The sequence below is a fragment of the Delphinapterus leucas genome, chromosome 5 (genome assembly GCF_059928025.1).
Source record: "Delphinapterus leucas isolate spDelLeu-1000000601 "Yukka" chromosome 5, BTC_Dleu_Yukka2, whole genome shotgun sequence".
NCBI lineage: Eukaryota > Metazoa > Chordata > Mammalia > Artiodactyla > Monodontidae > Delphinapterus > Delphinapterus leucas.
In genome coordinates this window covers 558,876-582,709 of record NC_143133.1, presented here as the reverse complement: position 1 = coordinate 582,709, position 23,834 = coordinate 558,876, and the positions used below count along the sequence as shown (strand labels likewise).

Genomic DNA, 23,834 nt, shown 5'->3' with positions numbered 1-23,834 from the left:
GAATTGGGAGACTGGGATTGACATATATACACTAATATGTATAAAATAGATAACTAATAAGAATTTGCTGTATAAAAAGTAAACAAACAAAATTCAAAAAAAAAAAAAGGATATGCCACCCTCATAAAATGAGTGGGGGGCATTTCCTCTTTCTCTGCTTTGTAAAACAATCTGAATAAGATTGAAAACATCTGTTCCTTCAGTATTAGGTCGAACTTACCCAAGGAATTATTTGAGGTCGGACTTTTTTTGTGGGTATATTTATGTATGTATGTGCCTGTGCACATCTGTGCTTATGTGTGAATAAATTTTAAGCTATTAATTCATTTTCTTTACTGATAAGAAAAAAAGAAGAAAACACCAGGCCCAGATGGCTTCACTGAGAAACTCTACAGAACAGTTAAGAAGGAAATAACACCCATTCTATGCAAACACTCGCAGCAAAGGGAAGAGAAGGGGCTACCTCTTGACTCATTCCATGACGGCAAATCCAGAATGACAAGAACAGAAGCCTACAGCACAGCATCGGTCATGACCACAGACGCAAAACACCTGAAGTTTTGGTTAATCAAATCCAACAAAAAAAGGATAATACATCATGATCAGGTGGGGTTTATCCCAGGGATGCAAAGTTGGTTTAACATTTGAAAATCAATCAACATAACTTACCGTATCAACAGAAAGGAAAAACATATGATTATCTCAGTAGATGCAGAAAGATCACTGGACAGAATCCAACACCCATTCCTGATGTTAAAAAAAAAAAAAAACTCTCAGCAAACTGGCAAAGAAAAGGACATCCTCCAACTGAGAAAAGGCATCTACAAAAACATTACAGCTAACATCATACTTAACTGTTAAAGAATGACGCTCACCCCTTAAGTTAGAACCAGACCTGGGGTTTGCTGTCTCCCTGCTAGTCGACATCGTGCTGGAGGGTCAAGCCAGTTCAGACTGCAAGGAAGTAAAACGCCCCTGATTTGTGAATGACAAGATCATCTATGTGGACGATTCTACGGACTCTACAAGACAAAACGTCACCGAAATGAGCACTCGGCAAGGTGGCGAGACACAGCCAGCCGCAAGCAGCAAGTTTCCAGAGCCAATTACACACATGTAATCGAGTCACGTGACATAGCGTCCCACTCGCAGGTATTTACCAAACAGAAAAGGAGGTACATGTCCACACAAATTTGCACACAAGTGTTCACAGCGGCTTTATTTGTAACAGCCCCGAACTGGGAGCTACCCAAATGTCCGTCAACAAGTGACGGGGCAAACCGTTCTAGGTCCACACGATGGGACGTGATCAGCCATAAAAAGCCGTGAACCATCCGTCGACACTTGGCAACGACGCAGGCGAGTCTGAAGGTAACTGTGCTGGTGGAAGAGACGTGCGAACTGTGTGATGGCATCTGTACCACATTCTAGAAAGAGCCAGTGGGTCTACAGTGACCGAGGCAGACGTGGGGCTGCCTGGGTTGGGGCTAGGAGGGGGCGTGAGACGACCTCTGGGGGTGATGGGAACTGCCACTGTCTAGATTGTGGTCAGAGATTCATGGACAGAAACAGGCCAAAACGTGTCAAGTCATATGCTCTAAATAGTGTCAATTATGTCTCAATACAGTTGTTATTTAAAAAAACAAATCAGGTTGATCTGCTAGACAGACAGACAGACAGACGAGAGGCCTGTGTGGAGGGACGGGGGAGGCCACGGAGGTGATAGGCTCGGCCTCGGCTGCTGAGTGAACACACGAAGTGTGAACAGGGGTGACGTCACTTTAAAATGCACGAGAGACCCCTTTTTGGTTTCGCCTTCTCTCCTGGGGCCTCACTGGAGCCTCCCCACGCGTGGGGCTGGCCACTCCTGCACCTGTGCTGGGACCACTGCGGGAGGGACTCCTCCTTCCCGAGGGACACTGGGGGTGCTGCCGGCGACTCGGTCACAGACACCGTATGGATGGGCGGCCTCCAGCTGGGCAAGTGCGGCAGAGGAAGAGGCTGGTTGCTATGGCAACAGCCCTGCTTCTAAAGACTGGGCGTCCCTCCTTCTCCCTTGAAAGGGAAGAGGCAGAACCGAGAGCCAGGGGCACGCGGGGACAGGGGCCTCCTGGCTTGTCTCCTGTGGCCACAGGGCCGGTTCTACGTGCTGCTGCCGGGCCGAACCACCCGCATTCACCACACCCCAAGAACCCGCCGGGGCCCTTGTCTGCTCAGGAGCAGCAATTTGTGAGGAAGGGAAATGGGGACAGATGGGCAGGACAGCCACACCGCCCCCGTGTACAGCCTGTCCACGTGCGCACGCGGGCTGTTCTTCTGCCCGCACAGCCTGTCGGACACATTCTGGGAAGAGGAAGCCCCAACCTTGAGGATCGGCCAGCAGGAGCCTGGTAAGCACCTAGCAGTGCACTGCAGTCACTGGGCCACGGGGCTGGCACTGGCACTGGCCCCTGAGACCAGCAGCACATGGGTGGTTGGAAATGCAGTCTCAGGCCCCATCCCAGACAGACTAGAGTCAGACCCACGTCTTTTTTTTTTTTTTTTTTTTTTTGCGGTACGCGGGCCTCTCACTGTTGTGGCCTCTCCCATTGCAGAGCACAGGCTCCGGACGCGCAGGCTCAGCGGCCACGGCTCACGGGCCCAGCCGCTCCGCGGCATGTGGGATCTTCCCGGACCGGGGCATGAACCCGTGTCCCCTGCATCAGTAGGCGGACTCTCAACCACTGCGCCACCAGGGAAGCCCCAGACCCACATCTTAACAAGACCCCAGGTGACTCACACATGCAAGTGTTCGCAGCCATGGGCCCTCAGGGGACTTGGCAAACATGAGATGGCCGATTACATGCAGGGTCTCGAGAAATAACACAGGTGGGCAGCTTCTGAAGTGCTGCTTGAGGCACACATAGGCAGAAAATTGTAGGTCCGTTGGCAGGTCTCTGAAGCCCCTTGTCATAGCGAGGCTAGGGCCTTGTGTGCAGGACCCAGAGCCCTTGATGGAGGGCAGGCTGGCCCCCCTGACAAAGAACTGCCTATACAGTCACTAGCCTATGGCCCCAGTTACGTAAGGGGCACCTGCGGCACCCTCAGTGACTGCCCTATGGAGGGGATTCCTAGATGACGGCTCTGAAGTGAGGCCAATCCTCACGCACCAGAAAGCCACCATCACTGGTCACATGGGGCGTGGGCCTGAGTCTGTGAGCCCACGGGTTTGCAGACCCTTCCTGTAGGTGTTTCCACCTCCGCAGAACGTAGAGTGCGCCATTCATACTCAGCGAGCAGCCACAGCCCCACACTGGGCCCCGGCTGCCACATGGGGGGCTATGGTGGAAGCCCCCAGGCCTGCCCTCCACGCCAAACCAGAAATAGCACCATGTTCCTGGGGTTGGGTCCAACATCAGGAACCGGGGAGGCGCGAGGGCGGGGACTCCTTCTCTGTTCCCCATATCACTCGCCAGATGGGCGCTGACTGACAGATGGTCACAGCATAACCCAGGGCAACACCAACCGGCTGAGGTCTGGACGTGTACCTTCACTGGACAAAATCACAGTCCGTGGCGCCAGTATGCAGCGCAGCTGGCTTTTCTGTCCCCCTCGAGGAAGGAGACCAGCGGGCTCCCGCACATGGCAGGCACGGCAGCACACTTTCAGAGTCTGCCTGATGGCACCAACGCTCCCACCATCTTAACACGGTCCAGGGATCTTGGTTCCCTTGATGACATTATGCCGATTAGACAGGGCGGCCAAGAGATGACAAGCGCCCTAGAGGCCTCGGTAAAGCCCATGCCTCCCGCAGCGTGAGAGGTAAACCTGCTGAAAGTCCAGGGAAGTTTGGGGGTACGACGGTCTGGCAACGCAGGCGTGTGGAGGACCACTTCTAGGAGGCACAGCGCTCAGTGCGGCTCTGGGTGGGGGAGCGGCCCACGCCACATCTGCACCTGCTGTTCTCACCCATCTCCTGGGCCCCAGGCCACTCGCCCCTTGGGTGGGTAGCCCGTCAGACCCCACGCAGCCTGGAGCATCTGTGGCAGACACCCGTGGCAAACGCCTCCAGCCCAGAGCCCTGGCATCCTGGAGCAAGTCCATCTCCTTCTGCGTCAAACACAACTCTCCACTTGAAAAGCAGCTCCGGGTCTGCCACTGAGCTCTGGGGCAGGTCCAACTCCATTTACCAAGTGGCCACGTGACCCAAGGGCCCAGTGAGAAGACGGTGCACACAGCATTCGGTCCCGAATTTAAACATCAGAGCCTGGGCCCAGGCGCATCCGAAAGCGAGTCACGTGACCGGAGCCTCCAGCTCCTGAGCTGCTTGCTGCCTCTCCCTCAACCCACGGCCAGGGCTGCACGAAGAGCTTCCTGCAGCCGCGTGAGGGATGCGGCTTGCAGGCACGTGTGCACGCGCACCGGCGTCCCCCGGCACGCAGAACCAAGGTGCACGTCCGGCTCAAGCAAGCAGCATCCGACAGGTCAGCCGGTGGCCAGACCCAGAGCCACGAAGACAGGACACTTGGGGACAAAGGTCTGGGGACAGGGACAGAGAGGGTGCCGTGTCCTGCAGGAAAGATACACCGCTCCAGGCAGCGTCCCCGACAGCAGGGGCTCATCAACGCGGCATGTCGATGTCAGCCTCTTTCTGCCATCCGTGACCACTCCGTGGGCCCAGGTGCAAAGTGGCCATGACAGCAGGGACGGAGGACGTGCACGGGCCAATTACCTGGACTTCCCAAACTCCCACCACAGCTCCCAGCCCAAGCCCAAACCAGCAAAGACCAGAACACAGTCAGAGGATGCACACGTGCCAGCAACCCGGTGGCCACCTGACAACACACAAGCCACAATGCAAGTGGAGATGGTGACTTACCCCTGGAGACGGCTGTGGCTTTGCTGTCCTGGCCAAGACGCAGGTGCCAGTGCTAAACCCCCACTGACTGCCCTGGAGCCACACCTGTCTCCACAGGAGGGGCCCATCTGAGATCTCTGCTCAGTGGGGTGTGCGGTGGGGTGTGCAGTGTCCAAGGAAGGAACCAGGGAACCCAGTACCCCTCCCAGTAAGCTGCGAGCTGAGATGGCCCCTGACCATCAGGGGTCCTCAGGCTACCGAACCAGCAGGTAGAGAAAAAGCTGCTTTAAAAAAATTTTTTTAATTGAAGTATAGGTGATTACAATGTTCCATTAGTTTCTGGTGTACCGCAAAGTGATTCAGTTATATACATGTATATATAGGGTTGGCCAGAAAGTTCGTTCGGGTTTTTCCATAAGATGTGATGGAAAAATCCAAATGAACTTTTTGGCCAACCCAACGTATATATTCCTTTTCATATTCTTTCCTATTACGGTTTATTACAAGATATTGAATATAGTTCCCTGTGCTATACAGTAGGGCCTATTGTTTATATTTTATATATAGCAGTCTGTATCCCAAAAAGAAGAGGCTGCTTTAACGCCGGGGTGATGCATTCCTACCACCGCAGAGAAATAGGGTTGGTGCTCGTTACCGACTGAACTGGATCCCTCCGATTCATACACTGACGTTCTCATCCCCAGTACCTCAGACTGTGACCTTATTTGGAGAGGGAGCTTTAAAGAGGTGATTCAAATGAGGTCCTATGGGTGGGCCTGAATCCCACATGGCTGGTGTCCTTATAAGAAGACGAGATCAGGACACAGACACACACAAAGGGACGACCCTGTGAGGACACGGGGAGGAGGCGGCCGTCTGCAAGGCAAGGAGAGCGCCCTCAGGAGGAACCCCTGTCCTCAGGCTGCGGCCTCCAGGATGTGAGAGAATGAGCCTCTGCTGTACGGGCCGCCTGCCCACCATGGTGCTTGGTCACGTAGCCGCATCCAGCCAGAGCTTCCTGACGAGGCAGGAAAACAACGCCCAGAGACCGGGGGCCCACCGGGCACCCCAGCACCCCTTGTATGTAACAACGGGGCCCCAGGCACCAAGCCCTGAAGCCTCCCCAGCGGCCAAGGGCGATGGGGACAGGTGCTGGCTTTGGGGTTCAGGTGGAGAATGCTCACACTGACATCCCCAGCCCAGGATGAGGCTGCTGGTGGGCCCTGGTGCCCCGCCCTTTCCATGCGGACAGGAGCCGGGGGTGACTGGGCCTTGCCTTGCATGTGCCCTGCCAGGCCTGCCTCACCCATCCCTGAGCCCAGGCCGCTCGGAGGGCAGCAGAGAGAGGAGGGTGGGTCGGGGCCCCCACTCCCGCTTGCATCGCTCCAGACTGGCTGCACCCCCGCTCCTCGCCACATGGCCTCACCAGGTGGCCTGGGGTGGGCGTGGGGGGTTGGGGAGGAGCCCCAGGGCTCCACACCACCCCTTGTGGCTTCCCTGCCCCCGTCCACATGTCCATCCACAGTCCCCAAGTCGCCCTCGTCTGGGCGTGCTGCTTTCTCCTGGACCCAGATAAGGAGCCCAGATGACCACAGGAGTGGACACTGTCGGCCTCCCCTGCCACTGGGGACAGTCTGGGCCAGGCAGGGTGCAGGGGGCAGCCTGGCTGGGCCTCAGGAAGTGGGAACCCTCTGGGCCCTCCCGGCGCAGGGGCTGGGAATGGGGCCTGCTGCACCCAGCAGTGACGCCAGAGACCCCAGGCGTGCAGGGCGGGCACCCCAGTGGCAACTCACACCTGTCTGCGCTCGACCCGAGTCCCATCCCGGCTCCCACAGGCAGGGGTGGGGCGAGGCGGGGATGGCCTCACTCCAGCCAGGCCTCGTGTCTGCCCAGTGCCCACCACGAAGGCCGTCCCCATTACTGTGCGTGGAAAGGCACTTTAAGGGGGTGAATGAGGGGCAGGAGGGGACAAACAGAGGGGATGACCGGCTGACGGCACTCTGGCCCAGCATGGCTTCTGGCCGCCCAGGCTTACGGTCAGCACAGGTCCAGTCGCGGGGCAGCAGTGGCCCTCACGGGGCAGGGACCCCCAGGTACCACACGGGGCTCGAGAAGGGGCCTGGTCGGGCCCAGTAATCCACAGCACGAACCCGGTAGGAGCCGGAGACGACAGCCGTGTCTGAGGACACAAAGGTACGTGCCTGCCCTTGAACCTGAACCCCTCTGATCCCCCCAAACTCCAGGTGCCGGAAGGCCCTGGACCCCTCCCCACAGGGACTGTGCTGAGGCAGCAGGCACACCTGGGCTGAACACGAAGAGGTTAAAAGTCGAAGGCTTCCTGTTGATGGGCAGGTACACCACGCCCTCCAGGGAGAACTGGATCTCGTAGGTCCACAGGCACCTGGGGAAGGTCAGGCAGAACCAGGGCTGGGGTCCAGGGGGACTGGCAGGCAGGGGGCGCCCAGAGCCCTACTCCCCTCCAGCCCCCTTCCTGGCCCCTCCCCGGGGCCCAGGACACTCTTTTTGCAATGACAAAGGGCCACACTGGCTGAGAGGAGGGGTCTGGAACACGTGCCAGGGGCAAATGGCCTGTGTCGGTGCCCCCACCCTACATCACAGAGGCACAAAGTCATGAGCCATTTGTGCCAACAGTGGGGGCAGCTGTATGGGCGGCAGAGAGCACAGTCCGCGTGGGGTGACCAAAGGGCCACAGAGAGTGGCCACATGGGCGCTACAGCCCGGAGGATCTGGGGGCCAAGGGCGCGTTGGGGGGGGCAGGGGTAGGGGTGGTGACCGCACTCACGTACTTGGAGCCCACACGCTCATCGGACCAGACCAAAAGCAGCTGCCCGCGGGTCAAGGGGAGAGCACGGAGCCGGGTCACCTGGGGGAGTGAGGCACCGAGACTGGTTGGGGGCGGGGGCGACTGGGGCGGCGGCGGGAAAGGAACTGCCACTTGCCTGCCCCGGCGGCTCCTCCGGGCGCGCGCACACGTGCACCAGCCAGAGCGAGGGCAGAGGAAGCGCTGGGCGCAGCGTCAGGCGGCCGCTGCTGGGAAAAGGGAGCGGCATCACGGCCGCCGGGTCCTGGGGACAGAGTCAGGGGCTCAGGGCCCTCGTACCTCGGGAGCCGCCCCGCCCCTTACCCCACGTTCCCCGCGGACCTCGGCCGCGCGCATGCGCCGGAACTGCTCAGCAGAGGGGTAGACGGGCCTGCCCAGGCGCCGCCACTCGCCGTAGGGGCTGCAGAGCCAGTTGTCCATGTAGAGCTGGACAAAGACGACCTCTGCGGAGCGGGATGCTGGGGCTGGGCTCGCCTCCTCCAGGCCCCGCCCCGCCAGAGCTACCCCCACCCCAGGAGCTGGAGCCCCCTCTCTGGGAGCCCTGCTTACCCGGGCCCGGGGGCACCCCGTACAGGCTCAGAGTCAAGGGTACGCTGCGGTTGGCATGGGCGCGGGTGTCGTCGCTCGCGTAGACCAGCACCGTGGCGCGCCAGGCGTCGGCAGGGCCCATGGGGTGGTGGGTGCTGGCCAGGACGCCCACCGTGTGGTTGCTGTCCAGCACCGTCCCGTCCCGCGACACCTCAGCCCAGAGCTGCTCGTCGTCTACGGGGGTTAGAAGGGTCACCACGCGGAGTCGTCGCCCCTCGACCCTCCCAGGGCCTGCTTCCCACCATTTGCCCTCCTCCACTGGAGGTCCCCGGCCACACCACAAGCTCTGTGACCCACTGAGCTGGGAAGGGTGGGGAGGGACAAGAAACATGCTCCCGGCTCCCCAGCAAGGCACATCCTTTCGCGGGCCTTTGCACAAACTACTCCTGGCCTAGAACGACATCCCCGTCCAACTGAGGCTTCGTCCTGGCCCCGCCCTCGCAGGAAGTGACGCGAAACCCGGCACGCGGCTCACCCAGCAGGGCCAGCAGGGCCATCGCCGTGAGCACCGGCTTGCGCAGCAGCTGCACGTGCGGCGGGCGCGTGTCGTTGACCTGGAAGCGCGCGGTGAGCGTGCGCTGAGAGAAGGGGTGCGGGTGGTAACTCAGGAAGGCGTTGTCGTTGCTTAGGAGCGCGTAGCGGACGGAGGAGCTGGTGTTGGCCACCAGCAGGTTCTGGTGCTGTGCGATGACCTGCGGGAATCGGGGTGGCTGGGAACGCGACCGCGGGGGCCGCCTGCCTGCCCCTCCCACCCGGGAGAAAGGCCTCCCCCGGGGGCGGGCCTGGCGGCGGGCCCACCTTCACGACCATGGCAGCGTAGGTCACGTCGGCCCTCCAGGGCTGCGGCAGGGACCAGCCCACCAGCGGGTCGGCCTCGTCGTTGTAAACGGGGGTGTCCGCGAACTTGGGGAAGAGCCGCTGTATCTGCCGCACGACCGCCGCCTCCTGCTCCAGGATGGAGATGGAGCTGCCCGCGCCCTGCGCAGAGGCCCCGCCTGAGCAGAGGCCCCGCCTGAGCAACCCCCGAGACCGCCGCGGAGGGGCGGCGGAGCTGCAGGCAGCAGGCGGGCATTCTGGGGTTGCCGCGTGCAGGGGACCCCCGCGTAGGCGCTGGGTTGGGGGCGGGGACGGACGGAAGGGCGGGGATCCCGGGCTTGACCTTCTTGTGGAGGGCGATGTAGTCCAGCCTCACGCCCACCTCCCCGGTGAAGAAGTTGGTGCCATTGTGGCAGTGCCCCAGGAGGCCCCAGCAGAGCGGGGAGCGCGGCAGCGGGTGGAAGGAGTCTCCGGGGCCGCCCAGGCGCAGAGCCGAGCTGGCGGCTCGCAGACCCTCGGAGCAGGCGTCGTAGTAGTTCAAGAAGCCTGGGCGGGAGGGACACCGAGTCCACACTCCCGCGCCGGAGGGGCGGCTGCCACCCCCTCTCAGATCCGCAGGACCCCAGGAGGCCGGCCTGCCCACCTTGCAAGGTCATGGACACGTTGTCAAAGTCGTGGTGGTCCGGCTCGTTCCACGTCTCGAAATTCCACTTGGAAACGTGCTTGAGGCCGTACCTACCTGCAGAGGGTCCCTACTGTGGCGAGAGGGCCCCTCCCCTGGGGCAGGGTCATGGGCTCATGGGGATCCCCAGGGAGGGCAACCATGGTGGGGGGTTTGGATGTGACCGGAGTGTCTGATTCCCTATGAGCTCGCCCCCCACCGACCTGCCCCCCCTCCCCCATCAGGAGGCCCTGGTTCAGTGGGTTCATGATGAGAAGACCAGGAGGTGGCCTGGGTGGGCGTGGGAGGAGAGCCTGCCCAGGAGTGCCCACCCTGTCCCCGCAGGGCACGCGCCCCACCCACCGATGTATCTCCTGGCCAGGAGGGAAACCAGGTTTTTCCACTCGAACACCTGCCGCTCGTCCTCAAAGTCAGTGAAGCGTCCGGAGGGGCTGCCCATCAGCTCAAAGCCTGCAGCACATGAGGGTGGCTGTGCTCACCTGCCTGTCTCCACCAGGCCGGCACTGAGGTAGGCCCTGAGTAGGCAACCAGGAGGACAGAAGGGCCAGGCCAAGGGGACGGGGTGGGGCCAGCAGTACAGGGGCGAGGCTGGCAGCTTACCTGGGACGAGCTGGTTCTCCCTGAGAAGGTCCAGGTACCGGTCCAGGTGGGTGAAGTTGTAGCTCAGGCCCTGCCTGGCTGACCCCCTGTAGAAGGACACTCAGTGTCAGGATGGGAGAAGGTGGGCCCGGGATTGGAACCGTGGCCACATTCAAGCAGCTAAGAAACCTGCAAGGTGCCGTGCAGGACTAGGCTCCAGACTCAGCTGGCCCCTCTCCTCAAAAAGCATAACTATGTACGCCTATTAGTCACTCACAGCCTAGTATGAACTAGGGTGTCTGTGCTGGAATCCCACCCTCAAGCCTTCAGGGGCAGGCCCACTGAAGCCTGTGGGAGGGGGCAGGCAGGTCTTTTGGTAAAGGTACAACAGGATGGAGGGGGGAGAACAGGCATCCTAAAAACAGCTGACAGTGAAGTGGGAGGCTGTGGGATGAGCCTGGCAGGACCCCGTGGTGCCATATCCTGCTTCCCTGCATCTCCTGGAGCCCAGGGCCCCAGACTCGGCTCAACACTACCCCTACCCGCCTTCCACACTCTGAGAGGCAATGTGGACAGGCAGGAGAGGGAGAAGGGCAGCCTCCCCACCCTGCACTCATCCCTGAGGTGGAAATGAATTCGTGATAAGCAGCAGGAAAGCAGCTAGCGGGCCTGGGGCAGAAGAAGGGTGTGGGTTGTGAGAGACGCAGTCACACAGGGCCTTGTGACAACGGTGAGGATGGGATCCTGACTCGGGATGGGACCCAGGGTGACATGGGGAGTCCTCTCAGGGATCGAAGCAGAGCAGTACCGTGACTTTTTTTTATGTGTTTGTAGGACAATTTTTTTAGAACAGTTCTGGATTCACAGCAAAATTGAGATGGAGGTACTGAGATTTCCCATTTACCCCCAGCCACGCTCTCTCCCCACATGCACAGCCTCCCCCATGATCAACATCCCAGAGTGGGACTTTTGTTACAACTGATGGACCTACACTAACATCAGAGTCACCCCAAATCCACAGTCCACATTAGGGCTCACCTGGTGATGTACATTCTATGGGTTTGGAAAAATGTATACTGGCATGTATCTACCACTGTAGTATCACACAAAGTATTTTTACTGCCTTAAAAATCCTCTGTGCCTCACCTCTTCATCCTCCCCCCACCCCAAACCCCTGACGTGTTTACTGTCTCCATAGTTTTGCCTTTGCCATGTTTTGAAAGGATCCCTTCATCGGCCCATTGGAGCCAGAGTGGGAGCTGGAAGACGGTTCCCCGAAGGAGGTATGGTGCCCAGACTGGGTGGTGTCGGTGGCAGCAGCAAGGGGGAGCTGGAGCGGACGGATTTAGGAGGCAGAGGGGCCAGCGTCCTCTGCCGGACTGGAGGGGAGCTGGGAAGGGGGGGTTCTGCACAACCGTGGATTTCGCTTGAGCACCTGCGGGTGCGTGCAGTTGGCAGAGGCAGGCGGGGGAGTAAGATGGGTCTCGAATGCGCTGGCGTGGAGGTGGTTCACCTGGGGTCGGGGGCTGGGTGAGGAAACTGGTGCTCAGCCGTCAGGCCAAGACAAGGAGGGCGAGGCAGGCGGAGTAGAGCACCGAGCCTGGGGCTGATGCGACAGCCTGGGGTGGCCCAGATGGGTGGGCCGGCAGAGGGTCTGAGGGCTTCCCCTTAGGGCACGCCTGGTCCATCCACAGTTCTGAGGGGGAGGGCGGACACGTTCTAGACGGCGTGCAGCTGCGCCCTCTAGTGGCATCCAGGTGCGTCCCGCCTGCGCGGCGGCGAGGGAGGGGCGACGAGGGATCAAGGTGGAATCTGGCCCTGAACCGCTCTGGGTCTAAGTCTCCCAGTCAGCCCCACGCCAGTCTGGCCAGCCCAGCGCTGTCCCCCTGAGGGACAGCGAGGGTCTGGACAAGTCAGCACGTCCCTTCCTGGCCTCCTCTGCCCCACTCGTCACTGCACAAGGTCAAGGCCGAGCCACCACGCAGACAGGGTGTCTCCGGCTCTCACCAGGCCAGGCCGCGTCTTCCCACCTCCGGAGCCCAGACCCACAGCACGTGCGCAGCGGGGGTCCGCCCCTCCCCCCTCCAAAGGTCACAACCGGTAGCAAAGGAAAAAAAAACTTAAGCGCTCGGGTAAAAATTAAATGCGTGGCAGCGGACGGGTTCCAAAGTCCCACAGATGGGGGTGGGGGAGCAGGCGTGGGAGATGGGCGACGCATGTACAGTGGAGGCCCGGGCACGGGTGCCAGGCTTTCTCTGCAGATCCTGGCAGCGCTGGGCCGACTTGGGGCGGGGGCGGGAGCACAGCAGGCCTCGGGTAAATGCTGTTCCGGCGCTCAGTGTCCTGGGCCAGCGGGGTGTCACCAGGGGAGCCCCAGCTGCAGAGCCGATCTCAGCCTGTCACTCTGAGTAGACTTGAGTGTCCGCTGACCCAGCGTCGGCACCCAGAAATGCCCTAGGAGTCAGTAACCTGCCCCCCGGCGACCAGAAGACCCAACCTTGGGGTGATCCCAGGCCCAGAAACCCCGGGGAGCAGTCCTCAGGCCCCACTGTCGGTGCCTAGGTCTCCATCCGTCTCAGCCTCCGTTGGGAGGGGAATTTGAGAGATCAAAGCTAGTGAGGGGGCTGAGCCAGAAGGTGTAGCGCGCAGCCCACCCCTCCACTCCCCCTGCAGAGGCCTGGGTCACAGACGCAGTCCAGCCCGAGAGCCTCTCCATCCTGCAGCCACGCAGGGGGCCGAACCTGGGCGCGAGGCACAGGCGGCGTCGCCTCCCGCTCCTGGCCCGGCACCTGGGCCGGGGCAGCCGAGGCTGCACAACGACTTTATTCACCGCACGCCGGCGGCCGTCAGGAACGCCTGCACCAGGAACGGCCCCCCCATCCCTGGGCCTGAGCGCGTGCGCCGCGAGGACCCAGCAGCACCCAGGACTGGTGAGTGCTCGGGTGCGCGGGGCGGGGCCCCAGGCCTCGCGTGCTCGGGCGTGGAATCTGAGGAACACAGGGTGGGGATCGGGCCGGGTGCAGATGGGGCCGCGCTTGCTCGTCTGGCAAAGGGAGGGACGCACTCGTGGGAGGGGGCGCAGGGTGTATGGAAATGTGCTGGGTGGGGCCCGGGCCGCGCGTGCTTGGCTTGGGGGGTGCACTCGTGGGAGGAGGCGCAGAGCGGGGGTACGTGTGGAAATGCACGGGGTGGGAACCCGGGGCGCGCGTGGTCGGCAGGGATGGCGGGGAGCGGGGCCGGGGTGGGGAAATACATGGTGCGGGGCGAGAGTGCTCAGAGGGGGAGACACAGACCCGCCGCTGCGGGAAACCAGCAGCCACAGTCAGGGTCCGGGGCTGCGAAGATGCTGGCCAGGGCGGCAGGAGAGTCGCTCTTCTGGAACTGGGAGCGCTGGGGTCTGGTTCTCGGGGCCCTGGAGCCCAGCCTCTTTTCACTTGCGGGGATACATGGCTCCTTTCCAAATAAGTGTACTCGGTGGCTTAAAATGGTGATTTAAAGACCAATATTAAAATAACCATGTGGCACAGGACTAGGCAGGAGGCAAGATGAGGGGGGTTCCAGCAGGCGGAGGTGCTGGAGACCCCACGCCCGTCCTGATTAACCCGTGCCAGGGTCCTGCGGCCCCCCTGCCCCAGTGGAGGAGTCTGCAGTGGGCCCACGGAGGTGAAGGGGGACAGTGGGCCTCGGCCAGCAAGGCCCCAGGACCCAAGACGCTCGCCTGTGTGCCTGGTCAGATGGCAGCATGAAAACCACAGTCCTCAAAGCACAGAGGGACAGGCAGGGTGGGGGGGCGCTTAGGGCCCCGGGTCCTGCAGTTCTCTCTCAGTTGTATCTCTTCGCCTGCTTAGACACCCAGCCCGCGCAGGGGCTGGGGGAGTAGAGGCCCAGTCCCTGCCACCAAGGCAGCCAAGGTCAGGCCCCTTGCGGTGCAGCTGGATGGGGCACATGGGTGCTGCAGCGCTGAGAACAGCCCCTCCCTGAAACATAAATATCTCCACCTGCCTAAAATCCCACCACAGGTGCTCCAAACCTAGGCAGCCCCTGAAAGCCCTGTCCCCACCTCCTGAGAGGGGGAGCGGCCGCCACCCCCAATCACCCCTCCCCTCCCCGACAGTGGGCCCAGCCACCTCTGCCCACACGTGTCACGCAGGGAGTTCCCACAATGCCGCTCCGCCGGTAGCTGGGATGGAAGATAAGCGTGTTATGACCCCTTGGTGGCCCCTCCACTCCAGCCCTGAGAGGAGTCTTATCTGCCCCTGAACTGCTGTGACTTGTCCCGCCAGCCCTCTGAGCGGTGGCTCCTGTAAACCACATCCTTGGACAAACAGCACCCCCCAGGACTGAGTGGGTACCGCGCAGGACTCGGGGGCGGGGGGGCCGTGCCGGGAGGCCCCAGGCTCTGCCCTGGGTGGCTGGGTTCAGACTCCAGAGGGCAGGGCGAGACCTTGGGGCCCAACACAGACTTCAAGAACAAGGAATCGGATGGACGCAGCATCGCAGTGGGGCCTCGGCCCTGACCACTCCTCCCCCTTGATGCAGGTGTGCAGAACCCTCCCACTGTCTGGCTATCCCCCCAGCCACCCTGGGGTTCCACTCCCACCTCTGCCCCCAAATGGGGCCTCTGGTCTTTCCCATCCAGGCCACGGATGTGGCAGAACTTTCAGGGAGGCTCTGGAGGGAAGTCCCAAAGTGAGACTGAATGTGGGAGGTGCCTGGATGGAGCTCCCCCCGCCCCCCTGCCCCTGGCTTTGGGAGACAGCAGGCCCAGGCCAGCTCAGCCTTGCAGCCCTGTCAGAGGGACCCCTCGCAGCCTCTCAGGCCTCCCCTCCAGGATGGAGAACACTCAGGGCTGTGGTGTTCTTTCCCCACGTTGTCCCTCAGGCACTCACTTGTTCATTTTAAAGATGTGAGAACTGAGGTTCTGAGTAATTTTAAAAACAGCAGCGCACTCTTAGTTAACTGTACGTGGGACACGAGGGTGGTCATCTGAAGGGACCGTTTACCTTCACACCAGCCCTATGAGGCAGGTCCCGCTGGCCCTGGAGTTGTGGATGGAGGCGTGGCGAGGCCAGGCGGCCACCCACCGCACCAGGCCAGCACCTGGCTGGGATCCAGGTGGTGGGGCTCCAGGGGACAGAACCAGGACCCCTGTCCCTGAAGCAGGAAGGGCACACCTGGCTGCTAATTGTATCCTGATGCCTGGCAGCCCTCCAGTCCTCGGCCACACACACACCCCGCCCCGCCCCCAGCGGCCTTGCGCCTGCTTTCCACCCAAGGACACAGAGCAGAAGGCAACATGTGGCTACTCTGCGCCCAGCTGGCTCCTGCGGGGACCAGACCCATCTCCTGGCAGACAGGATGTCCAGGGATGGGACTCGGAGACCAGCCCCTCCCTCGGACCCCCATCCTTGCCCACACGCCAGGGTCCTGGGAGCCATGGCACTGGGCCCCAGAGCCGAGGGGTCGCACGCTGCCTGTTCCCCCGCCCCTCCCCCAACACAACTGGCCAGGCTCCTGAGCTTCTGCCTCCCGCAGGGGCCCAGAGTCCAAGCTTCCCGCTCCAGCCACTCAATGCCCCAGCCCACCTGTCCCGCACCCGGAGCCCTGCTCCTGGGAGGCTGGAAGCTTGTAAGAGCCCCACACAATTGTAACTGTCTGTGCGCCTCTGATTACCGCACAACTCCCCGTATTAGCCGCTCAGGTAATGCTCATCTGGGGGAGCCTGTGACTCAGCAGTCTTCGGAGTAAATGATTTAACTGCACGCCCAGCACAGCCGAGCAGTCAGATGCTAAGCGCAGAGCACTGCCCGCCGGTCAGTGCCAGGCCAGCTCTGTGCCTGAGCTCACCGCCTGCACGCCCAACCCGCTAACTGAGCCCAAGGCCCCGGGGACAGACAAGCTAGGTTCGCACTCTCTGCCGAGCCCGCGAGGGGCCCCTCAGGTAAGAGTCCCCCTGGGACCCTGCGGCAGGACAGCAACAGCTCTAGACAACTCGGCCACAGCAGAGGCCAGCTCCCTGGATGGAGCGGAGGGGCAGGACGCTGTTAAGTGGAGAGGCCCGATTCCAGTGTTTCTTTTGTGGACTCCCCGTTGTTTAAACAGTCACTCAGTCGACACACCTGGACCTCGGGGGCTGGCTGAGCTCAAGGTGTCCAGGGACCCCTGTGTGGTGAGGTCTTCAAAGGAAAGAAACAGCTCCCCTAGCATCCCCCAAAGGGCAGGCCTGCCACTCGAGCCCTGGGGGCGGCGTCCGCCTGCCCACACCTCACACCAGGCCGGGACGAGCGCCCATCCTCCACACCCGGGGACACCCCAGGCCCCGCATCCCCAGCCAGTGCACACACCGCGCCAGGGGGACCAGGCTCTGAGGAAGCAGGGACCATCTGCTTCATGTCACCATGAGGGGGGCAGCAAGAGCTGAAGTCCTGGCGGACCTCAGCACAGCTGTGAACGGGACGCCCCGGCGCTCGCTGAGCACAGAGGCAAGGTCAGCCTGGGCCGGGTGGCAGGCTGCCCTCTGGAGAGCAGGGACGGTTGGCACGTGTGTTCCACGGTGTGCCTGTGCGGCCTGAGCCACCAGCCAAAACCCAGAAGCGTTAACACTCACCGGGAAAGGGGCCTGCTGTCCCAGAACACCCTGCAGGCGACGGACACCAGTCACCCCCGCTCCCCTGCCAGCCGGCCCCTCAAAGCACGTTCCGGGAATTCTGCCGCAAGGACCTGGCACAGATTTGGGGTCCTGGCGTCTGCAAGGCTCTTCCCGCCAGCAGGGCCGCAGTGCAGAGGTGATGGAGGGACGGCCAGAGGGGGCTGTGGTGGTCCGGGCGGCGGAGCGGAGGGGCCTCGGGCGCGGACGGAGAGCAGTGGAGCTTGTTCTGGCCACGCGAGTCTGGGTCTCCGTGACGCCCTGACTCTGACACGTCTCGCCACCCCAGCAATGACACCCACTTCTGCCCACTCTGCAGGTTTTCTCGGGGGGCGGGCTGGTGCCCCACGATGGAAGCGTCCCCTGAGTGCACACAGCAGGGCCGGGGGCTGGCGCTGGTTCGCCGGCGGCCCCCCGCACCCCCAGGCCTGCGAGAGGCTCTGAAGGCCCGGCTGCGGCGGAGCTGTTCGTGCAGCGTGCAGGGGGCCTGGGCACTGCTGCAGAACCTGCTCCCCGCCACGCGCTGGCTCCGCCAGTACCAGCCTCGGGAGGACCTGGCGGGTGACGTCGTATCTGGGCTGGTCATCGGCATCATCTTGGTGCCCCAGGCCATCGCCTACTCACTGCTGGCCGGGCTGCAGCCCATCTACAGCCTCTACACGTCCTTCTTTGCGAACCTCATCTACTTCCTCATGGGCACCTCACGCCACGTCTCCGTGGGTATCTTCAGCCTGCTCTGCCTCATGGTGGGCCAGGTGGTAGACCGCGAGCTCCTGCAGGCCGGCTTCGACCCCGCCCAGGACGGCCCGGGGCCCGGGGCCAACCACAGCGCCCTCAACGCCTCGGCCACCATGCCGGCGCTTGGGCTGCAGGACTGCAGCCGGGACTGCTACGCCATCCACGTGGCCACCGCCCTCACGCTGCTGGCCGGGGTTTACCAGGTGAGGAGCTGGGCCTGGGCCTAGACAGGCTGGCTCAGCCACTCAGAGCAGCCCCTCCAGGTACTGGTCGCCCCCCTGCAAGGGCCAAGCCCGCGGGAGACAGGAGGTCAGGGCGGTGGCTTAACCCGCAAGGCGAGGAGAGAACAGGGCATAGGCAGAAGTGGGTGCGTGACAGCACCCCAGGTTGGGTCACCAGAGGGGCTGAGGGTGCCCGGGGTCGGGGGCCTGCCTGGCCAGCTGCAGAGTGTGGCCTCGGGCCCAAATGTGCCCCCACTTGGTCTGCACATCCTCCCCAGCTTCCTGTCCCAAGTGGGATCCTGCGAACTGCCTGCCCACCTGCCTTCCCACGGCCTCCCCGCACCCAGCCCTCACTGGACCAGGGCTGTCCACCCCAACGTCGCCCCCTCCCAAGAGCCACCTCAGGTCCTTCCTCTCAGCTCCAGGTCCCCCGGGAGGGGGGCGGTGCTGTGGACAGGGCTGAGAAAGGAGCTGCCTTCCGATGCCCAGAGCCCGCGTGTGTGAGACCACGGTGAGCGTCGTGGCCACAGCGTGCACTCCGGCGTCTGCCGTGCCTGTGCGCACACACGTATGTGCAGGCGGCCGCGGGTGGGGTCCACATGGGAAATAAGCAATGCGAGGGAGGGAGGTCCAGCTCTGTGCTACGCCCGCGCCCTGCGGCCCTGACCACGCTCTGTCTGCAGGTCCTCATGGGCATCCTCGGGCTGGGCTTTGTGTCCGCCTACCTCTCGCAGCCGCTGCTGGACGGCTTCGCCATGGGGGCCTCAGTGACCATCCTGACCTCCCAGCTCCGACACCTGCTGGGCGTGCGTGTCCCGCGGCACCAGGGGCCGGGCCTGGTGGTCAGCACGTGGCTGAGCCTGCTGCGCAGTGCCGGGCAGGCCAACCTGTGCGACGTGCTCACCAGTGCCACGTGCCTGGCCGTGCTGCTGGCGGCCAAGGAGCTCTCGGACCGCTACCGGCAGCACTTGAAGGTGCCGCTGCCCGCAGAACTGCTGGTCATCGGGGCGGCCACGCTCGTGTCCCACTTCGGGCAGTTCCACGAGCGCTTCGGCTCCAGCGTGGCTGGCGACATCCCCACTGGCTTCATGGCCCCGCATGTGCCAGACCCGGCGCTGGTGTGGCGCGTGGCGCTGGACGCCGCGTCCCTGGCCCTCGTGGGCTCCGCCTTCTCCATCTCGCTGGCGGAGATGTTCGCCCGCAGCCATGGCTACTCTGTGCGCGCCAACCAGGAGCTGCTGGCTGTGGGCTGCTGCAACGTGCTGCCTGCCTTCTTCCACTGTTTTGCCACCAGTGCCGCCCTGGCCAAGAGCCTGGTGAAGACAGCCACCGGGTGCCGCACGCAGCTGTCCAGCGCGGTCAGCGCCGCTGTGGTGCTGCTGGTGGTGCTGGCGCTGGCGCCCCTGTTCCGGGACCTGCAACGGAGCGTGCTGGCCTGCGTCATCATCGTCAGCCTGCATGGGGCCCTGCGCAAGGTGCGTGACGTCCCGCGGCTGTGGCGGCTCAGCCCTGCCGATGCTCTGGTCTGGGTGGCCACGGCGGCCACCTGCGTGCTGGTCAGCACCGAGGCCGGGCTCCTGGCCGGCATTCTCCTCTCACTGCTCAGCCTGGCCGGCCGCACACGGCACCCACACGCTGCCCTGCTCGCCCGCGCCGGGGATTCCAGCTTCTACGGGGACCCAGCAGAATTTGAGGGCCTGGTCCCCGAGCCTGGTGTGCAGGTGTTCCGCTTCACGGGGCCCCTCTACTACGCCAATAAGGACTTCTTCCTGCGGTCACTCTACAGCCTCACCGGGCTGAACGCGGGGTACGCAGCCGCCAGGAGGAAGGAGCGGGGCCCGGGGGTGGGGGCTGGCGAGGCAGAGCCTGTCGAAGGTAGGGACCTGGGTCCCGGGAGCAGCACAGCTGCACTGGTGCCCTCGGCGACCCGCTTCCACGCAGTGGTCATTGACTGTGCCCCGCTGCTGTTCCTCGATGCCGCCGGCCTGGCCACGCTGCAGGACCTGCGCCGAGACTACGGGGCCTTGGGCATCACCCTGCTCCTGGCCTGCTGCGGCCCCTCAGTAAGGGACACCCTGAGGAGAGGCGGCTTCCTCGGGGAGGACCCGGGGGACGCGGCCGAGGAGGGGCAGCTGTTTCCCAGCGTGCACTGCGCCGTGCAGGCGGCCCAAGCCCGCCGCCAGGAGCTGGTGGCCGCCAACTACACCCTCTAACAGAGCCGGCACCTGCGCCAGCCTCCACTCCCACCACCCATCACTGCAATCTTGCTGTCGCCTGGTGCCTCCAATCTAGAGGACCCAGGGAACCCCAAATGGGATGGAGGGTGGCAGTGAACACACACAAGGACCCAGACACTTGAGAACCCTCAACTGCACCTTGGAGACAAACGCTGCCTCAGTGCCAGGCTGGTCCGTGGAGCCGGTCTGACAGTTGGTGTCCCATCTTACTTGAACAAGGACCCTGAGGCAGTCACGTGGCCTCCAAGGTACCAAAAGGACGTTGGTCCCTTGGCCCGCTAGCACCCCCCCACCAAGTGAGAGCTGGCAGCTCTGGCCAGGGGTGTGAGAGTCTCTGTGTCTAGGAAACCCCGCAATGCACACACCCAAGTGTCTCTTACACCCTGTGCCTCAGCCCCCAGAGGGGCCGGCAGGGCCAAAGGCAGATGTGACCAACACGACCTCAGTCCGGCCCCTGGCGTGGCATCCCCACAGTCTGAGCACAGAGCAAGGGTGCCCACTCGCCGTTGCAGGGTCCAGCTGTGCCCGATCCAGGGACTGCCCCAGCAGCCACAGCACCTGTGGCGCCAGGAGGGTGCCCTCCATTCTCCCTGCCCCCAGGATGCTTGGCCGAGAAGCACAGGGGCAATGGCTTCTTGGAGCAGGAGTCCCCCGCCCCGTCACCCCGCCATGGCCCGGTACTTCACTGTCCTCCACACCCAGACGGCACTTCCTCTTAGTCTCCGTCTGCATCTCCATACACTGGGCTCTGCCCAGCTGCCCCCAGGCTGCCCATCCCCTCCATCACCCACCTGGCCGTGATGAGGTCCAGCAGCCAGTGGGTCCGAACCTGTTCGATGCCACCATGAGGGACGGCACCCACGTAGGCCAGGTTGAGCTGCTGGTCCCAGCTGAGGTCATACCGGTCAGCCTGGCTGTGCGGCAGTGGGGGACTGGGCACAAAACAAGGGGAAGCAGAGGCATTAGTCCCCTTGAGTGGGGCTAGCGGAGGGGCCTCAGCACAGGCCCCACACCTACAAACTCAGGGCAAGGACCGGGGCGTGTGTGCTGGTGAATTTTACTGTCTCTGATGTAATAAACTGCCCCCTAGTGCCAGGACTGTGACGAACTCTCAGGTTTATGGGGGTCGGGGGCTCCCAGAGAGATCACATTCCCACCCTGCTCCCTGCCCCACCGGCCGGGAGATATCAGCTCCAAGTCTGACAGAGGCAATCAGGGACACCAGGGACGGGGACAGGTCCCACTGCAGGGACGTCGAACGTTCTGGGGTTGCCCCCTCGAGGGGGGTCCCGATCTGCGCCAAAGAGTAGTGTCCTGGGCCACAGCCCCTCCTGCAGCCTGGGCTGCCGCGGTTGGCCACCAGGCTCTTCAGCCTCTGGGGGATGACCAGGCACACTCAGGACCTGGCCCCAGGCCCCCACCACACGGGGCAGCCGCTCAGCTAGAAAACCTCCGCAGCACCGGAAACTTCTCATAGAGCCAGCGGACAGAGAGGAGATCCCCACTCTGAGGCTGGACCCGAAAGGAAGGAGCGAGCCGCGGCCCTCCTCACTTCGGAGCGCCTACTGCAGGTCTCTCCAGGTGCGACACGGGGGTCCCGGAGGACCGGGCCGGGGTGCGCGGCCGCGGTTTGGGAAGAGCGCGCAGCGAGCAGGGGCGTGCTGGGCCGCTCCGACCTCAGTGTCCCCCGCGGAGCGCTCACCAGAAGCCGGTGCTCCTCCAGAAGGGCTGCAGGGGACGCAACGCGCGGGCCGCGTCCACGCGCACCAGGTGCGGAGCCTCGGCGGCCGCGAGGTACGCGGCCAGGAGGGCAAGCAGCGCGGCGCAGGGGCGAGGTGGGCGCATGGCGGGGGCGCGGGGGACGCAAGACCCGGGCACGGGAGCACCCCAATCGGAGGACACCCACCCGGCCCTCCTCGCTCCGGGAGCCGAGGTCCGCGCCCCGCCCGCCGGTTCCGCCTCCGGGTCGCGCGCCACGTGACCGCCGGCACGGGGCGGGGCCTCGGCAGGACCGGGCCGGGCGGAGGTCTGGGGGGGGGCCGCGGGCGGTGGGCGGGGCCGGAGCGGTGGGCGTGGAGCGGGGCTGTGGGAGGGGCGCGGCCGGGAGGGGAAAGCAGGAGGCGTGGGCGGGGTCTGGCGGGAGCTGGCCGTGGAGGCGGGCCCGGGGCGGTGGGCGTGGGGCTGGGTGGCGGGGCGGGGAGCTCCGGCAGCCCCGGAATCTGGAGCGCTTCTCAAGGCAGTAGGCTCTGCCCAGCTGCCCTCAGGCTGCCATCCCCCGCCCCAATCTGGAGCCCCTTCCCGGTAGTTTGCTCCCCTCCGTTCCCTCCCGCGCCGAGCAGACTGCGGGGACTGGGCGGCACTCGGAAAGCGCTCGGCCTTCAGCCGCTCGAGTGAAAACCGTCGTCTGTTAATGCTTCGGAAGGTCGGCTCGCGGGCCGGCAAGCATCCTAACGCGCGGGCCAGGCGGCTGCTCGGTGGAAGGTGGTCAGAAGTGGGACACATTTGGAAGGTGGACTGGTGGCTCTTAGGAATTTGGCTGGAGCAGCGTGCGGATGTGACGTTTTCTGAGAGGAGGGCTGTTGTAAAGCAACGGGGGTGGTCAGGGGGCTAAGCTGCCTTTGAGAAGCCAAGTGGACATTTCTATGGGCAGATGGGCAGCGCGGCCTGGGTGTTGGGGGAGGTGGGTCAGCGGTGAATGTTTAAGCTTCAGACTGCACATGCACTACGTGTGTGTACACGTACATATACTGTAGGTCGCACAGCATCACATCCTCCACCAATCAAACGTCTCAGGACTCGGGGAAGAGCCTCTGGCCTTGCACTGCCCTCCCTCGGACAGCAGAACCCCGCCCCAGAGTCAACCAGTGTCACCAGTCCCTTGGGCTGAAGAGAGAGGAGCTCTAAAAGTGATGGACGACATCCAGTCACAGAATGAAGACGTGCTCCGTAGCCCGAGGAAAAGTACAAAGGCAGCAGAACCCAGGCGGGTCCTAGTGAAATGCTGAAACCAAAGCTGAAAGGAAAGCCTCCAAAGCAGCTCGATGGGGACAGGACCCGCCACCCTCAAAGTGCAAAACGGCAAGAAAGAACACTGACTTTCCAACAGAAGCGGCCAGAACCAGTAGCCAAGGGAAGGAAAACTTCAAACTAAACCAGTTAGCCAGGACGTCTCGATCCAGCAAAAAGCGTGCTCTGAAATGGAGGTCAAATAGAGACGCTTCGGAGAATCCAACTCTGAGAACGCTTGTCACCGCTGACCCTCCTTTACGGAAACGGTAACTGGTGTTCTTCCAGAAGAACGTGATCCTTGCAGCCCAGAGGGGCAGGAAGGAAGGAAAGGCAGCAGAAAGGTCTATTGTCTATAAGTCTAGGAAAGAGTGACACATAACACGGCAATAATAACATCTCGTGGGGCTCGAAGTATATCCAGAGACTGAAACATGACAACAGTAGTAGCCCAGGGATTGTGAGGGGCACATGGTGTGTGAGCGGCTGGCCCCCCACGTCCTCTGAGTGAGAGCTTCTACCGTGAAGGGACTTCGCAGGTGGGACTAAGTTAAGGGTCTTGAGATAGGGAGATGACCCTGGATTATCCGAGCGGGTTCTGAGTGTCCTTGTAAGGGGGAGGCAGAGGGAGATTTGACACGA

The 23,834-nt window shown here is 62.8% G+C and overlaps 2 protein-coding genes across 5 annotated transcripts; one reads left to right on the top strand and one right to left on the bottom strand.

The window, feature by feature from the left end:
- Positions 1-581: 581 nt before the first annotated feature.
- IDUA (alpha-L-iduronidase) lies at positions 582-22,138 on the bottom strand. Of its 4 annotated transcripts, XM_022554829.3 has the most exons (14): positions 21,889-22,138; positions 20,978-21,118; positions 10,366-10,451; positions 10,108-10,215; positions 9,727-9,822; positions 9,427-9,629; positions 9,066-9,245; positions 8,743-8,959; positions 8,229-8,441; positions 8,001-8,122; positions 7,798-7,923; positions 7,645-7,721; positions 7,138-7,238; positions 582-7,016 (listed from the first exon to the last, which is right to left on the bottom strand). In XM_022554829.3, exons 1-14 carry the CDS (start codon positions 22,029-22,031, stop codon positions 6,910-6,912), a joined length of 1,920 nt encoding a protein of 639 aa, XP_022410537.1. In that variant the 5' UTR covers positions 22,032-22,138; the 3' UTR covers positions 582-6,909. The 4 variants fall into 4 exon arrangements, 3 of the variants coding, with proteins under 3 accessions (XP_022410537.1, XP_089767503.1, XP_089767504.1); XM_089911377.1 differs by lacking the exons at positions 20,978-21,118; positions 21,889-22,138 and adding an exon at positions 18,675-19,158; XM_089911378.1 differs by lacking the exons at positions 582-7,016; positions 8,001-8,122.
- Positions 17,341-20,168, top strand: SLC26A1 (solute carrier family 26 member 1). The gene is made up of 2 exons (XM_030760097.2): positions 17,341-17,931; positions 18,633-20,168. The coding sequence occupies exons 1-2, from the start codon at positions 17,341-17,343 to the stop codon at positions 20,160-20,162; spliced, it is 2,121 nt and encodes a 706-aa protein (XP_030615957.2). The 3' UTR covers positions 20,163-20,168.
- Positions 22,139-23,834: the final 1,696 nt, after the last annotated feature.